General features: G+C 40.4%; 1 protein-coding gene across 1 annotated transcript in view; it reads left to right on the forward strand.

Annotated features, from left to right (window-relative positions):
- The window catches only part of ITGB5 (integrin subunit beta 5), a 207,611-nt gene that overhangs the window by 40,778 nt on the left and 149,228 nt on the right, over window positions 1-17,605 (forward strand). The window contains exon 3 of the mRNA XM_072616713.1: window positions 4,273-4,477. Within this exon, the coding sequence (XP_072472814.1) occupies window positions 4,273-4,477 (205 nt within the window). The remainder of the gene's footprint in view (window positions 1-4,272; window positions 4,478-17,605) is intronic.

Consider the following 17,605-nt stretch of genomic DNA (forward strand, 5'->3'; position numbering starts at 1 on the left):
GTACAATGTTCTGCTGGTTCTTCTCACTTCACTTTGCATCAGTGCATGTTAGTCTTTCCAAGTTTTTCTGAAATCTGTCTGCTAATAATTTCTTACAGCACAATAGTATTCTATTACATTCATATACCACAACTTGTTCAGCCATTCTCTACTAGTAATTTGTAATGGCACCTTGACAACTTGGAGAAAGGTCAGTCAATAGATGTTTATTAAATGCCTACTATGTACAAAGCACTGCGCTGTTGGGGATACAAAAAGGAAAGACAGTCCCTTATGGCTGCTAGCAATCTAAAAGATTGCAAGAAAACTGAAGTGTGTGTGTGTGTGTGTGTGTGTGTGTGTGTGCGTGCGTGTGTGTATACCTAGGGTGAGGGTATGATGAAACAGTTCAAAGGAATATATCCCAGTGAGAAAAGAAGAAATGATTGGTCTCAGTGCCCTTCTTAAATGGAAATTTGGGGAGATGATCATCACTTCACCATCCAATTAGGGCAGCAGAGGGTAGGGTGTGTGTGTGTGTGTGTGTGTGTGTGTGTGTGTGTGTGTGTGTGTGTGTGTGTGTATCACTGCTGATGAGATCTTTCAGGATGTTGAGATTCTTAGTGAGGTTCCTACGGGCATGATATAGAAGTCTTTCTTTAGTGAAATGTTCCAGGGATTCATCCCTGGCCCAACATTCTTATCACTGACTTAGAGGAAAGCAGGTGCAACATGCTTATTACCTTTGTAGATGACACAGCTAGGAGGAATAGTTAACATGGGAGGTAACACAGTCAGGACCCAAAAAGATTTTAGACTAAATCTAATAAGATAAAGTTCGATAGAGATGAATGTAAAGTGCTGCACTTGGATTAAAAAAAATCTACTTCACCAGGTGCAGGAGAGGGTAGGTATGACTGTATAGCTATTTTTGTGAAAAAAGATATGTAAAGTGTTTAGTGGACTATGACCTTCATATAAATTGACAGAATGACATGATAGTCAGTAAACCTAACGTGATTTTAGGCTGGATTAAGAGAAGGTCAATGTCTAGAATGTAAGAGGCCATAATGCAGTGGTAGGATGGTAAATGTTTAACAAACCTCTCTTAACAAACACACTTTTAAGTTTATATTAACATTTTCTCCATCACCTTCTTAAGCCTAGGCAATCAGCAAAACAGTAAATCAAGCCATGATTTGTAGTGTTTGCCAATTTTCAAGATGTCAATGCAATGTAAGTGAAAATTGGCTTGGGAGCCAGCTGGCCCTAGCACACCTCTATAGAGTTCCTTTGGACTTTATCCTGGTCAGGTCACATCTGGTCTATTGTATTATGTTCAGTTCTGAGTATCTCAGTTTAGGAATGACATTGCAATGTAAAAGACTATAAGAAAGCTGAAATATGTGTGTGTGTGTGTGTGTGTGTGTGTGTGTGTGAGAGAGAGAGAGAGAGAGAGAGAGAGAGAGAGAGAGAGAGAGAGAGAGAGAGAGAGAGAGAGAGAGAGAGAAGAGAGAGAGAGAGAGAGAGAGAGAGAGAGAGAGAGAGAGAGAGAGTGTACCCAGGGTGGGGGTATGATGAGAAAGTTCAAAGGAGTATATCTTAGTGAGAAAAGAAGAAATGGTTGGTCTGAGTGCCCTTCTTAGATGGAAATTTGGGGAAGAGATCATCACTTACCAGGATGGCAAGGGGATTAAACACCAAGGACGACTTGTAGGAAATAGGGATGCTTAACTTAGAGGCAGTTAGGTAAAACTCTGGTTAAAGTTCTGAGTCTGGAATCAGGAAGACTCATTCACATTTGGCCTCAGGTACTTATTAACTATGTGACCCTGGGCAAATCACTTAACTTTTCTCAGTCTCATTTTCCTCATTTGTAAAAATGGAAATTCTAATAGCACCCATCTCCCAGGGTTATTGGGGCAGCTAGGTGGCGCTGCAGTGGATAGAGTAGCAGGGCTTGGAGTCTTCCTGACTCCTCTCTCTGAGGTCAAATCTGACTGTGTGACCCTGGGCAAGTAATTTAACCCTGTTTACCTCAGTTTCCTCATCTTTCAAACGAGCTGGGGAAGGAAATGCCAAACCACTCCAGTATCTTTGCCAAGAAAATTCCAAATGAGGTCATGAAGAGTCAGACATGACTGAAAAATGATTGAACTAACTGGGTTGTTGTAAGAAGAAAAGAGAATATTGGTAAAGTGTTTTATAAACTTTGAAGTGCTATATAAATGCTAGTTAGCATTATCCCATCCTGGGTAGAGGGAGGGAGGTCATGATAGCTGCCTTTAAGTATTTGGAGGGCCCTACTCTGAAAGAGGTTTGGTCTGATTGGTGCCCTCAAAGGAAGACTTAGGAGCAAGGGATAGAAGTTTCAGTGAGACAGATTTAAGTTTGTTGTAAGGAAAAACATTTAACCCAGGGCTGGGGAACATGTAGCCCTCTAGGTCCTCAGGTGTGGCCCTTTGACTGAATCCAGTGCTCTTGAGGACCTAGAAGATCACATGTGGCCTTGAGACCACAGGTTCCCCATCCCTGTAACCACTGAACTATCTCAGAAGTAGAATCAACTGCTTCAGGAGGGAATGGGCTCTCCATCACTAGTGGTTTTCATATTGAGGATAGACTGCTGTAGAATGATTGATATCAAACACAAATAGGAATGGATTCCTGCTGGTGGCATATTGACTTGGAAAACCTGATACAGTATCTATGTCAGAGATTATATTTATTTATTTTGTAAAACATTTCCCAATTACATTTTAATCTCATTCTGCTGTGCTGGATTTTCTGGGCCAAGTCTCCTACTCTTCCTGGTTTCAGCTTCATAGAGCAAGGCATCCACTTTCCAGCTACCTCCTCACCTCCCCCTGCTCACTTTACTACTTTCTTTTGTGTGTTGTCTCCCTCTATGTATCAGCAAGCACCCAAGCGTACACAGGAGGATCTGCTGTATAGGTTCTTGGATCTGCTTTTCTAAAAGGAAAGCAACTTTTGAGAAGTCAACAATCTACTTTAATCAAGCACATATTATCATTCAATTAGTTCAGGGGAGAAAGTCAGCACCCTGAACTTCAGAGAAAATACAAATAAAAACCAACAGACAGGGCTTTAAACTGTCTCACTATAACAAATATATACATTGTAGATCAACAGACAAGATTCAGCTGTCTATTACATACATACATCGACATCTGGGTTTTCAAAGCTGGGTGACTCCTTAGCAGCTGCCCAGAGGCTCAAACCTTCTTCCAAAAACTAAGCCCTAAAGTAAAACCTTATCTCAGAGTATTTACACACTTTTCAGAGCAGAGGGCTTCACAACCCTTGAGAACCAATGCCTCATTAGAAATTAACAAATGGTGTGGGCCTTCCTACAAAACAAATCTCCCCTAATGGGTGGGGAAGATCTGAAATCTCATAATTACCATTACACTCCATTATATTGTAAGTTCCTTGAGGGAAAGTACTATCTCTTAATTGATTATATCCCCATCCCTTAGCACAGTGCTTTGCATATAATAGGCACTTAATAAATATTGATCGGAGTAGATTGGATAGTTAATATCTCTTCTGTAGAGGATTCCTGTTTAGCCTGGACCAGATGACTTTGGAAGTCCCTGAGAGTCCTTAATTCTATGATTCTATCTCCAGGCACAAAATCGAATCTTCCTTTTGACATATCACAGTGGCCTCTTTGTAGGGAAGGCTAGTTTAGCTGAAATGCTCTGGGTGGCTCTCTTGAGCTCACATCAGAATTGCTTATCCTAGAAAGACTGCTTAATTTTTCTTAGAGATAATCAATTCTGTTTCTCCTGAATATGCAGTCTGATTATCCAATATGTGTTATGTGTGTAGTGCAATGGCTAGGGCCCTACCCCTGGGTGAGAAAGAACTGGGTTCAAATGTGACCTCAGACTCTTACTAGCTCTATGACCCTGGGCCAGTCACTTAACTGCTTCCTGTCTCTTCTGTCACTTCCAAAAATGGAGCTAATAATAATACTTACCTTGCAGGATTGTTGTGTGGATCAAATTAGATATTTTTAAAATGCTTTGAAAACCTCAAAGTGCTACATAAACACTAATATTACTATTATTTGGAATCCAACATCTTCATTAGGTAGGGAATGCAAGAACCATCATTCACATATTACAAAAGAGAAAATCAAAGCCCAGAGTGGTTAAATGATTGACCCAGGGTCACACAGCTAGCAAGTATCAAGGTCCAGAAAAAAAAAGGTGACAGGTATAAGAGTGGTCTGATTTCTTATCCTTATCTCTCCTTCCTTCTTAGGATTTTGGCAACCTGAGGTCAGTCACCTCCCGGTGTGATCTGAAGACAAATCTTCTCCAAAATGGTTGTGAAGGGGAAATTGAGAGCCCAGATAGCAGCATCACTGTCCTGAAGAACCTTCCTCTAAGTACCAAGGGCTCCAGCCCCTCTCATGCAGATGTCATACAGATGACACCCCAGAAGATTGCCATGAATCTTCGGCCTGGTGAGTTGCCCTGGACCAGAAACACATGAAGGAATTGGTTGATTGGTGGTGTGGGCAGGGAGTCGGGGAGTGATAATAACGGGAGAGATTTTTTCTAATTTTTATATGGGAGGATATTGATGTTCTCACTTCCAAGTTAATGAAATGGCTTTGATTTTAGGGGAAAATGATACCACTACAGAAAACAAAGATTGTAATTATTCGAGTCAGCACATTCCATTCTGCGTTAGCAGCATTCTGGAGGGGACACATTCTCATGCCCGGGAACTGGCATTTCAACACGAGTCTGGAGATACATTTTTTATTTGCCATTCCCCTCAATGGAATGCCTGCTCTTTGAAATCAGAGACAGTTTTTCATTGTCTTTCCATCCCCTGCACATAGTAGGCACGTGATTTCATTTTTGTTGGATTGTGTTGGATAGGATCCTCTTATCCTACTTTGATAAAGTGCTGTGGAATCTAGCATAATATTCTAATAATAATTGTTCATATTTATATAAAATGTTTGCAGTTTGCAAGGTGTTTTTGAGGTAGGCAGTACAAATATTATTACTCCCATATTACAGTCAAGTCAGCAAGCATTTATCAAATGCCTACTACGTGCCAGATAATGTGCTAAATACTAGGGAGAAAAAGAAGTGGCAAGTCTCTGCTCTCAAGGAGCTCCCAGTCTAACTGGGGAGACAGCATCTCTGTGCCTGTGGAAGGTATGGGCTCTCTACATGGTTCCCCTGCCCCCTCTTCCAATATGTTAGGCTAATCCTTTTCCTAAAAGCCAAGGAAAGTGTTCCCAAGTCTTACTTGGGCCCAGCTGTTTTCATAGCTTCTGGAGACATCTGGCTGTGACTTTCTGGTCACTTAAGGACACTTAAGGGAGTCTTCACCCTTCAGAATTAATAGATGTCTTAAGGCCTTTTGAGTCACTCCTCCCCCACCTCCCCCAGCCTGAAGACTATCCGCCTGAGTGGAGGGATGAATCTTTGAGTATCCTTTCTAAGCCATGGCTATGTATCTTTTGATAAGAGTTGAGCCACCTGTGAGTATCTCATTTTGTTCTGATATTGGACCTGAACTATAAGGGGGCTAGCATGAGTCAGGCCCAGTCTATCACACAACCAAACTCCTAAAAAAAGTTATCCTCTCAGAAACTGTCTCACTTTTCTTCTCCCATACTCTCCAGTCCCTTGAAGCCTGACTTCGGCCTTCCAAATTCAAAGGAAACTGCTTTCTGAAGCATTACCAATGATCTCTTAATTGCTAAATCCAATGGCCTATTTTTAGACTTAATCCTTTAGCTCTCTGCGGCATTTGACATCATTGACCAATTTCTCCTCCTGGATTCTCCTTCTTTCCTCTATGGGTTGCCTGACACTTCTCTTGTCTCCTTTTCCTGCCTGTCTGTCAGCTCCTCATAGACTTTGCTGATTCTTCATCCATGTCTTGTCCCCTAACGGTGTGTTCCTCCCAAGGTTCTGACCTGGGTCTTTTTCTCTCTGTGTACCCTGTCCTCTTAGTGACCTGATCAGCTAGGGAGTGCAGGAGATAGAGCCCTGGGCCTGGAGTCAGGAAGACCTGAGTTCAGATCTGGCCTCAGACTAGGTGCATGACCCCGGGAAAGACATTTAACCCTGTTCGTCTCAGTTTCCTAGTCTGTAAAATGAGCTGGAGAAGAAATGGCAAACCACTTCAGTGTCTTTGCCAAGGAAACCCCAAATAGGGTCGAAAAGAGTCAGACATGATTGAAACTACTGAAATATATTCAGATGACTTCCACAAACACACATGCATATCTATTTCTATATCTATGTGTGTGTATACACACATACACACACATATTTAACTCCACTCTCATACATGAGCTCTAGGCTTGTATCACTATCTACCTGTTGACCATCTCTGACTGGATATCTTGTGAGTATCTTTTAGCATCATATCTAAAATGGATCCCACTCTCCTGCTTAAAACCATTTTTCTTTCAGACTCCCCCTTTTCTATTGAGGGCATCACTGGCCTAGTCATTCAGTTTCACACCCTCAAAACCCCAGCACCTGTTATGTGCCCGGCATTATCAACCTCAATTTATCCTCCTCCAATCCCCATTTCCAAACAGTTGCCAAAGTTTGATTCCATCCCCCACATTTCTCACATCTGTCCACTCCTTTTCATCCATATGACCAGTAGGCCCTCATCCTCTCTCTCATCTACTACCTTGATAGCCGTGCAACTGGACTTTCAGTTTCTCATCTCTCTCTTCTCCAATCCATCCTCCACACAATTACCAGAGCAGTCTTCCAAAACTCAAGTCTGATGATGTCACTCCCCTGCTCAAGAAACTTTACCTCAAGGATAAAATATGAACTCCCCACTTTGGAATTTAAAGTCCTTTACAATATGGTTGTAGTCCTACCTTTCCAGGCTTATCACATATTTCTTTCATTCCTGTATGCTTCCTATATTGCATTCAAAATGGTTTACTTGCCATTCCACAGACTTGGTCCTTCATCTCCTGCCTCTGGGGCCTGACATAGGTGGTTCCATGTACCTGAAATGTTCTTCCTCCTAGAATCTCTCACTTTCTTTAAGGAAAGTACTCAGGTGCCAGCTCCTATGGGAGTCTCCCCTTGTCCTCTTAGTTTTTAATGTGTCCTCCTTCCACATCAAGTTATCCAGTATATGGAGAGGGTTGAGAGTGAGAGTTGAGTGACAGGTGGATGCCAAAGGTGAATGAGCACCTGTGACTCCAAGAAGTTATAACATGTGCAGAGGCCACATCCCAGGAAAACTGCCTTGACAGATGGGCTCATCAGGGTCCTCAAACCCATCAGTAAGTTAGGGAGATACCCAGTGCAAGATTTCCCCAGGCAGAATGGGCGGAGGAGAACCCTTTGTTCCAAAGCCCATGAAGGCATGAAGCAGGCACTGTGAAGCACCTAGCTAGAACTTGGTCAGACATCAAAGATGTCAAGGTCATCCTCGGCATCCCAGACCATCTCCAGTCATTCTCACTTTTGTCCTGCTTTGGGACTTCAGTGACTCTGGAAGAGAGAGTGAAGCTGATAACTTTGTGCAGCTCTGCCTCACTTAAATTCAATTCAAGTTCAAGTTAATGCCATTGGTCCCCTTTGAAAACAGGACAAACAAAAATTCCAAATATGCTTTATTTTTGGGGGGTTGTTTCCCCTAGTAGGACATAAGCTCCACGAGGGCAGGGTCTGTTTTTTATTTTATCTTTGTATCCCAGTGCCTTGTACAAAGAAAAAACTTAATAAATGTTTGTTGATTGATTGTTGAATTGGAAAGTATCCTGCTATTTCCTTTTACCATTGTGGGAAACTGAGGCATTTGAAGGTTGATTGACTGTTGAATGTGAAAATTCACTCAGCTGGGAAATACCAGCATCAGTCATCAAACTTAGGTTTTTGAAATCCAAGCCCTGACTTCTTTCTATGGCTTCTTTGGAAAAATATTACTACTACTACTACTACTACTACTATTACTACTACTACTACTACTACTGCTACTACTGCTACTACTGCTACTACTGCTACTACTACTGCTACTACTACTGCTACTACTACTGCTACTACTACTACTACTACTACTACTGCTACTACTACTACTGCTACTACTGCTACTACTGCTACTACTACTACTACTGCTACTACTGCTACTACTACTACTACTGCTACTACTGCTACTACTACTGCTACTACTACTGCTACTACTACTACTACTACTACTGCTACTACTACTACTACTACTGCTACTACTACTACTACCATTTCTATTGAGCCTACTATGTTCCAGGCACTGTGCTAAATGCTTTAAATAAGACTACAACTAATAGTATTTGATACTTGTATAGTACTCTGAGGTTGGCAAAGCTCGTATTATCTCATTCTTCAATAACAATATTCACATGAGGTAAGTATTTCAGATATTGTTATTTCTATTTTATACATAAGGAAATTAAAGCTCAGAGTAGTTGTGTTGCCCAGGGTCATTACATAGCCAGTGTCAAAAGTTGGATTTGAATTCAGGTCTTACTAGTTCTGTCTCTGTAGGCTGAACTACCTGTGCCATATAAATGTAATGGAATATTACTGTGATGTAATGAGGCAAGAAACAATTTCAGACAATGCTGGAGAGTATGAATTGATACAGCAAAGTGAAAATAGTCAGGAGAACAGTTTATACAAAGGGCAGTCACATTATTACATGTAAAGAAACAACTCTGGATAACTGGTTATGGTTCCACCCTCTATGAAGGAGGAAGGAAAGTATTTTAGAGTAAGTTATGCAGGTGGGAGGCTCAACGAGTAGAACCTGGATCTGGAGTGTAGAACACCTGAGAATGAATCTTACTTCACACTTACTAGCCACAGATATCAGCTGTGTGAGCACAGCAAGCTTCTTGGTCTCCTGGTACCACAGTTTCCCTCTTTATAAAATGGAAGTAACACTAACCTCTAGTAGCTATCTCACAGTCTCACTGTGAGGTTCAAATATATGTGAAGTGCTTTCTAAATTTTAAATCATGATATAAATATTAGTTATAAGTGTTATTAATAGTAAATACTAGAACAAAATGACATTTAAGGAAGCTGGAAAACATGAGTTTTTGGAAAAATAAGGGAACAGTCACAACTAAGGTATTTGCATGTCAGAGGAATGATGACTTCCATGAATTAATACATAGTAAAAAAATAATACAATAAACATTTATTAAGTGCCTACTATGTATCAGGCAGTGTGTTGGTGCTGGGGAGATAATTAGGAAGAAGAAAGCATCTGCCTTGAAGTTGCTTACAATCTAATGGGAGAAGCTGAAAGAAGTAAGGGGGGGTGTCAGGAGGTGCCCTGTCCAGGGTCATGATAAAGATGAAGGTGGATTTGAAACCAAGCAGAGCGTCTGATGGCAAGGGAAGAGATGGCTGGCATTTTGACCCTCCAGTTCTCCAATCAGAGGGGCAGAAGCAGCTGACAATACTGATAATGATGACGACTTTTCCGGTGATGAGTTTTTCCTGGACTTGGCGTAATGAAGATGATGGAGTTGAAACCAAGCAGAACAAAAAGAAACCAGTGAAAGATTTTAACATGTAAATGAACATTTTTAATATGCAAAGAATAGAAAAAAGATTACATATGATACTCTGAAGCTTAATATGAAAATAACAAAATGTCCTTTCTGTCAGTGTCCCCTGAAGAACTTCCTTTTACTTTATTCTGGTTTTTGAAAAATATTTCCTTGATGCTTTTATCTTTTCTCATTTTTTTGTTTCTTCTTTCTTTCTTTCCTCCTTTCCTTCTTTCTTTCTTTCTTTCTTTCTTTCTTTCTTTCTTTCTTTCTTTCTTTCTTTCTTTCTTTCTTTCTTCCTTCCTTCCTTCCTTCCTTCCTTCCTTCCTTCCTTCCTTCCTTTCTTTCTTTTTTAAGTGAGCTCATTTAAACAGTAACACTTGTCAGGGCAATTCCTCCCTGTAGATGAAAGGACTTGTCTCCATCAAGCAGACAAGATATCTGTTCATAGATGTACTGGAATCATTCTCAGTTATGTTTTTGAAGAAGTATTTCTTTTGGTTTCCCCAAAGTTTACCAAAATTACTTACTGAAGAAACTGAAAGAAAAATTTGCCAGTCAGAAAATCTGGAAACTAGACTAATCAACTGCACTGTCAGCAGCCTTTGAGAAAGGACTCTAAAAAAAATAATTAAAAAATAAACAAAGGTTAGGGTTGTCTCAGAGGGAACCGTAAAAGGAAACAGAACATCTTTCCCCAAACCTTAATCAGGAAGAAGATAGAAAGTTGTAGAAGACCTTGAGAAATGATATAATTTTAAATTAAAATTTACATTAAAAATCCAGAGGTAGTTCTAGAAAACAATTTAGAAAGTACTTTTCAAACAAAAACAATAGTTTTGATGTCTCTGGTTTCTAAAGGGTAGAAGAGAGTGGAAGGGCTGAGGTCCTAAAGAACAGAGGCAGTTAGGTTAGGAAAAAGAATGGAATGGTGGGATCCTAGATCCAAGCTGTTAACACACAGCTGAGCTGGTCTGTTACTTAGCTGGCAGGGCATAAAGTCAGGAAATGAATCTGAGATGAGAATGCCCTGAGGGTGGGAAGGATGTTGACAAGCGCAGGAGAATACCCTGTGGAGGTGACGATCCTAACCACCAGGGTTGGTGATTCATCTCAAGCTAGGGATCATCAGCCTGCCCTAGCATCTCTATAGGGTGACCCAATGCTGGCCATGCCCTGTTTCCCACCCCTGCTGTAGCTGTGCACCCGTAGACCCTGAGTAACCATGACAAAAATGTAAATCTCAGGCCATTTTCTTAAGCTCTTAGTTGATCTTACATAACGAAGTTCATAGAATTTGCCCCAGAAGGAGACCTTAAAGATTATCTCTCATTTTATAATAGAAGGCAACTGAGGTAGAAAAATGGACAGCTAGGTGACACCATAGTGCACAGAGTGCTGGGCCAGGACTCATCTTTCTGAGTTCAAATCTGCCCTTGGACACTTATTCTCTGTGTGACCCTGGGCAAGTCACTTAACCCTGTTTGCCTCAGTTTCCTCTCCTGTAAAATGAGCTGAAGAAATAGTGGAAAAAACCATTTCAGTATCTTTGCAAAGAAAACCCCAAATGGGGTCACAAAGAGTTGGGAACACCTAAAAATCAGCTGAACAACATCAAGGCTGAAAAGGGTTAAAAGATTTGCTCAGTGTGACACAGACAGTAGGACATTGTAGGATTGGATGTTTAAAGCTAGAAAGCACCTTATAGGTCTTCAAATCCAATGCCCTTATTTTCTAGATGAGGTGGAGTTGGGGCTGTAAGGGGGCCAGCAGCTGGTAAGAATGAAGTAGGATTCATTCTCAGGTGTTCCTCACTCCAATCCAGGTTCTATCCATTGAGTCTCCTAACTGCATAACTTACTTTAAAATAGCTCCCTTCCTCCTTCATTGAGAGTAGAGCCATAACTAGTAATTCAGAGTTGTTTTCCTTTACATGTAACAATGTGACTTCCTGTTGTATAAATTGTTCTACTGTGTCAATTCTTACTCTCCAGGATTGTCTGAAATTGTTTCTTGCCTCATTATGTCACAGGAATATTCCATTGCAGTCATATGGCACAGGTAGTTCAACGTAGGGATTCTGTGTGGTTTGTCTTTCATTCTTGCAGAGGACTACAACATCAGGAAGGTGATACTATGACTTGCAATTGAATTGGGTTGAAGTGAGGGGGGGGCTGCGCAAAGTCACCAGCCTCACTATCTCCTCCAGAGCCATCTGGGTTCAGTGGTGAGATATAGATCAGGAGGACTGGAGATGGCCCTGGAGGCAGTGGGAGACCATGGCCTTTTTAAGCTATGGTCTTTAACAGGTCTCAGTTTGACTGAGGCAACACCCATTCAGTGATTAGGGCTGTTTAAGAAGTGAGCATTCTGAATGGAATGTTGGTGGGAACCATGCTTTTTCTAGGACCTGAGTTAATAAATTTGAGCCCACTCAGTCCCCAGAGACTGAGGTGGAATAGTGGAGAGTGTGCCGGCAGCTCTGGGTGAGAAATGTTCATACATTTTTTCTTGTTACACCTTCTAAGTAAATATTCCCTTGTAAAAACTAATCTATGTTATGTGATTAAATGGAACTGGTGGCTAACCTACGGGTAACATAGCTGTGGGAGCTTTAGTGAGTGGCATTAGAGAAGAGACAACTTTCCCAAACTCCTTAAGAGTATCCCTCACCCCCTGATGAATAGAGCTCTGGTACTGGGATAGTGGACCAGAATATACCCATTAAGAAGGTTTTATAGATGAAGTGTCTTGTCTCACCTACAAGTTGTTGTGAGGGAAGCATTTTGTAAACCATAAAGTTCTATAAAAATGTGAGTTATCATTAATAAGAGAAAATAGGAACGTATATCCATGATCATTTTTGAGGCAGATATTGTCTAAGTCAGAGAAAAACCATGACTTTCCATAATCTGCCTCAGAGAAAATTATTGTTAAAAAAATTATGAACTAATAACACCCCTAAAATTGCATTCTACTTACACAGTAAAACATGCAAAAAAGAATTCTATATGGATCTGTATTTCATACCATTTGCTTTAAAAAGAAAGCATACAATAAATTCCACATGTTGCTTTCAAAACTGTCCTGCTTGTCTGTGTTTCCTTCTGAACATTCTTTTTTTTCTTCTGTTCATTAAAGAAAAAAATCTTTCAATGGCCTTTTTTTTTAAAGGCAATCAGAGTTATGTGATCTGCCCAGCATCACACAGTTAATAAGTGTCTGAGGCTGGATTTGAACTCAGGATCTCCTGACTGCAGGGCCAATACTCTAGTTGTCTTCTTTTTTATGGTATCACTATTATCTAGTTCTCCTTTCCACAACCTCCCTCCATTAAATACTGAAAGAGAGGGAAAAGAAAAATGTTTGTAATAAATAAACATAAGCAAGCAAAACTAACCCAAACAGTGGCTATGTCAAAAAATGTATGTCAACACCTTTTAACTATCACCTTCCCTTCCTTTGTAACATTTTTCCTGAGTAGAAATGCTCAACTGCAAAGGAAAACTGGTTGGTCATTACATTCATCAGAGTTCTTCATTCTTTCAAAGTTTTTTCCTTTATAATGTTGTTATCCTCTTACATAAATTGTTCTCTTGATTCTGTTCACTTTATTTTGTGTTAGTTCATACTACCCAAGATTCTCTGAAATCGTTTCATCATTTATTAGAGTGCTGTAATATTTCCTACACCACATCCACATACCACAGTTTGTTCATTCATTAGGAGTAGAATTCTGAATGGACCATTTATCTGACCCAGTCCAGCAATTCCTTTGTTCTATGTCAGTATTAAAATTCTCAATGTCATCAGCTTTCTTTTTATTTATTTATTTATTTATTTTTAGTTTGCAACATTCATTTGCACAAGATTTTGAGTTCCAAATTTTCTCCCCATCTCTCCCCTCCCCTTTCCCCAAGACACCATGCATTCTGATTACCCCTTCCCCTAATCTGCTGTCCCTTCTATCACATTCCTCCCTTCCCTTAGCTTCATCTTCTTTCTTTTCTTGTAGGGCAAGATAGATTTTTATACCCCATTACCTATATTTCTTATTTCCCAGCTGCATGCAAAAACAATTCTTAACATTTGTTCCTAAAACTTTTGAGTTCCAACTTCTCTCCCTTCTTCCCTCCCCACCCATCCCCACTGAGAAGGCAAGCTATTCAATATAGGCTATACATGTGTAGTTATGCAAAATACTTCCGTAATAGTCATGTTGTGAAAGACTAACTATATTTTCCTCCATCCTATCCTGCCTCCTGTTTATTCTGTTCTCTCTTTTGACCTTATCCCTCCCCAAAAGCGTTTACTTCTAATTACTCCCTCCTCCCATTTCCCCCCTTCTATTATCCCCCCCACACCCCATTTATCCCCTTCTCCCCTACTTTCCTGTAGTGTAAGATAGATTTTCATACCAAATTGAGTGTGCATGTTATTCCCTCCTTGAGCCAAATGTGATGAGAGTAAGCTTTACTTTTCCCCTGTAATCTCCCCTCTTTTCCCCTCCATTGAAAAACCTTTTTCTTGCCTCTTTTATGAGAGATAATTTGCCCCAGTCCATTTCTCCCTTTCTCCTCCCAATATATTCCTCTCTCACCCCTTAATTGCATTTTTTTAGATATCATCCCTTCCTATTCAACTCACCCTCTGTCTCTATGTATATAATCCCTCCAAATACTGAGAAAAGTCTCAAGAGTTACAAATATGATCTTTCCATGTAGGAATGTAAACAGTTTGACTTTAGTAAATCCCTTATGATTTCTCTTTCCTGTTTACTTTTTCCTGCTTCTCTTAATTCTTGTGTTTGAAAGTCCAATTTTCTATTCAGTTCTGGTCTTTTCATCAAGAATGCTTGAAAGTCCTCTATTTCATTGAATGACCAATTTTTCCCCTGAAGTTTTTCTGGGTAGGTGATTCTTGGTTTTAATCCTAGTTCCTTTGACTTCTGGAATATCATATTCCAAGCCCTTCTATCCCTTAACATAGAAATTGTTAGATCTTGTGTTATCCTGATTGTACTTCCATAATACGCGAATTGTTTCTTTCTGGTTGTTTTTAATATTTTCTCCTTAACCTGGGAATTCTGGAATTTGGCTACAATATTCCTAGGAGTTTTTCTTTTTGGATCTCTCTCAGGAGGTGATCAGTGGATTCTTTCAGTATTTATTTTACCCTCTGTTTCTAGAATATCAGGGCAGTTTTCCTTGATAATTTCATGAAAGATGATTTCTAGGGTCTTTTTTTGATCATGGCTTTCAGGTGGCCCCATCATTTTTAAATTGTCTCTCCTGGATCTATTTTCTAGGTCAGTTGTTTTTCCAATGAGATATTTCACACTGTCTTCATTTTTTTTCATTCTTTTGGTTTGTTTTGTAATTTCTGGGTTTCTCATAAAGTCATTAGCTTCCATCTGATACATTCTGATTTTGAAAGAGCTGTTTTCTTCAGTGAGCATTTGAACCTCCTTTTCCATTTAGCTAATTCTGCTTTTTAGGGCATTCTTCTCTTCACTGGCTTTTTGGACCTCTTTTGCCAATTGGGTTAATCTATTTTTAAAGGTGTTATTTTCTTCAGGATTTTTTTTGTTTAGTTTAGCAAGCTGTTGACTCTTTTTTTCATGATTTTCTTGCATCTCTCTCATTTCTCTTCCCAATTTTTCCTCTACTTCTCTTACTTGATTTTCAAAATCCTTTTTGAGCTCTTCCATTTATATTTATTTTGGAGATTTTGAATGTAGAAGCCTTGACTTTTATGTCTTCCTCTGATGGTATGCTTTGTTCTTCCTCATCTGAAAGGATGGAAGAAAATACCTGTTCACCAAGAAAGTAGCCTTCTATAGTCTTATTTTTTTCCCCTTTTTTGGGCATTTTCCCAGCCTGTTACTTGACTTTTGAGTCCTTTGTCAAGTGGAGGGTATACTCTAGAGATCTGTAAGTTCTCAGTTCCTCCAAGGGGGCACAATCAAGGGAGAGGAGTTTACTCTTCTCCCAGCCTATGCTGTGGTCTGGGAGCAACCACAAGCACTCTTATCTGCCCAGGATCTGCAAGTAGAATTTCCTCTCCAGAGCCTCCACCAGGTCCACCAGGCCAGTGCTCCCTCTCACTCCAGGACTGCCACTTAGGGCTGATATTTCAGATCAGGTGCTTGATTCCCCCAGGGTCTTTAGGTGGAGGGCTCCAAAAGGGGACCCTGCTGCAAGTGGCTTTTGGCCACCCTGGGCCTGGTGCCAGATCGTATTCCCTTCTCACCTAGGTGAAAGAGCTTTCTTATTGACCTTTAAAGCTGTCTTTGGCATTTGAGGGTTTAATAATCTGAGAACCGCAGCTGCTGTCCATGATTCCGAACCCTGAAGCCTGCTGCAGTCCTGTCAGTGCAGTGTGGCCCAGGCTGGTATGCGCTCTGCTCCAAGCCCAGTGTGATAGACCTTTACTGTCGGCCTTCCAGGTTGTCTTGGGTTGGAAATCTCTTTCACTCCGTCGTTTTGTGGCTTCTGCTGCTCTAGAATTTGTTTAGGGTCATTTTTTACAGGTATTTTATGAGTTATAGGGGGAGAGCTAGAGTAGGTGCATCTTTCTGCTCCACCATCTTGGCTTCGCCCCTATCAGCTTTCTTTACAGTGGGACACATTAGATTCCACTAGACTGGCATCTAAACTTGGTTGAACTGGGAGCAGAGCCCATCTTGAAATTTCCAGTTTCCTTCCTTCAAGACTCAGCTCAAGATCCACCTTTTTGCAGGAGGCAATTCCTACTTCTCCTCTTTCTTCTCTCCTCCTCCATCCTCCCCAGCTGAAAAGGCTGGGGATTAGGGAAGTGAAGTGATTTATCCAAGATCAAATAGCTGTTAAGTTGTAGAGTCAGAAACTAAGGACCTCTGAGTCCAGATTAAATGCCTTTTTCCACTGTACTACACTATTCTTCCCCTTCACCCCCAGCCTCCAGCCCAGCTAGGTTAACTAGGGCTCAATAGTGTTTTGTTTTTTTTTTTGAAAAAGGTTTTATTAATGTCTTCTGTTTCTTATGTTATCATAGTTACATTATCATAGAAACCCAGGATCTTTTCAACCCACCATCTCATTTAATAGTACTTTCTTTTCTCTCTTTTTTTTTGGCAGGGGGAGGGGAAGGGCGGGGGGGGGGGGGGGTGGTGGTGGTGGCAATCAAGGTTAAGTGACTTGCCCAGGATCACGCAGCTAGTAAGTGTCTGAGACCAGATTTAAACTCAGGTTCTCCTGATGCCAGGACCAGTGTTCTATTCACTGTACCACTTAGCCCCTTACTAGTACTTTTTAAAGAGTAAAAAGAGAGGAAAAAAATCAGTAGGATCAATCAATACATTGAAAAAAAATCCAAAAACATGAAATGTACAGCACTGATGATTTTTTAAGGATCCCATTGATAACCAGAAATTCCATTTAATTTTCTGCCTCAGTTTCCTCAACTTTAAAAAGAGAATAATAATAGCATCACCACCTCCCAAGATTGTTGGGATCATAAAAATGAGATAGTATGACTCACGGTAGGCACTTAATAAATGCTTGTTTCTCTCCTACCTCCCATATATCAACAGTTCTGTTGTAATTAGGGGTAACTCCCACATCTCCACACTGATGTTTCTCATCTCTGATCCCAGAAAATTAAATCTGGGGGTAAAAGACCCTTTGAATTTATCAATAGATGAAAAGTCATCTCCTTAGGTATTTCTTTGCGATTTTGGGGGGAAACCTATGCTTCCTCATCACCAAGAGTCCTCCAAACAAAGATTCTCCAATCATCAAATCATATTCTTTTTTATTTGATAGTTATCATTGACAGTTTCCCTCTTTAATTTTAAAATTGTTTTATTGATATCCGGTTTTTACATCACTTTCATTTCCCAATATGTCTCTCCCCCCTTCTGCTACCCAGACAACCACAAACCACGAAAAACAACAAAAATTAAAAAGTAGTTCAGTAAAACAAATCAGCTCATGTCCAACAACAGTACCACAACAGCTAGCCTTCAAACATAGTGGCCACTATGTGCCAGAAACTGTGCTAAGT

The sequence above is a fragment of the Notamacropus eugenii genome, chromosome 5 (assembly GCF_028372415.1).
Source record: "Notamacropus eugenii isolate mMacEug1 chromosome 5, mMacEug1.pri_v2, whole genome shotgun sequence".
Taxonomy (NCBI): Eukaryota; Metazoa; Chordata; class Mammalia; order Diprotodontia; family Macropodidae; genus Notamacropus; species Notamacropus eugenii.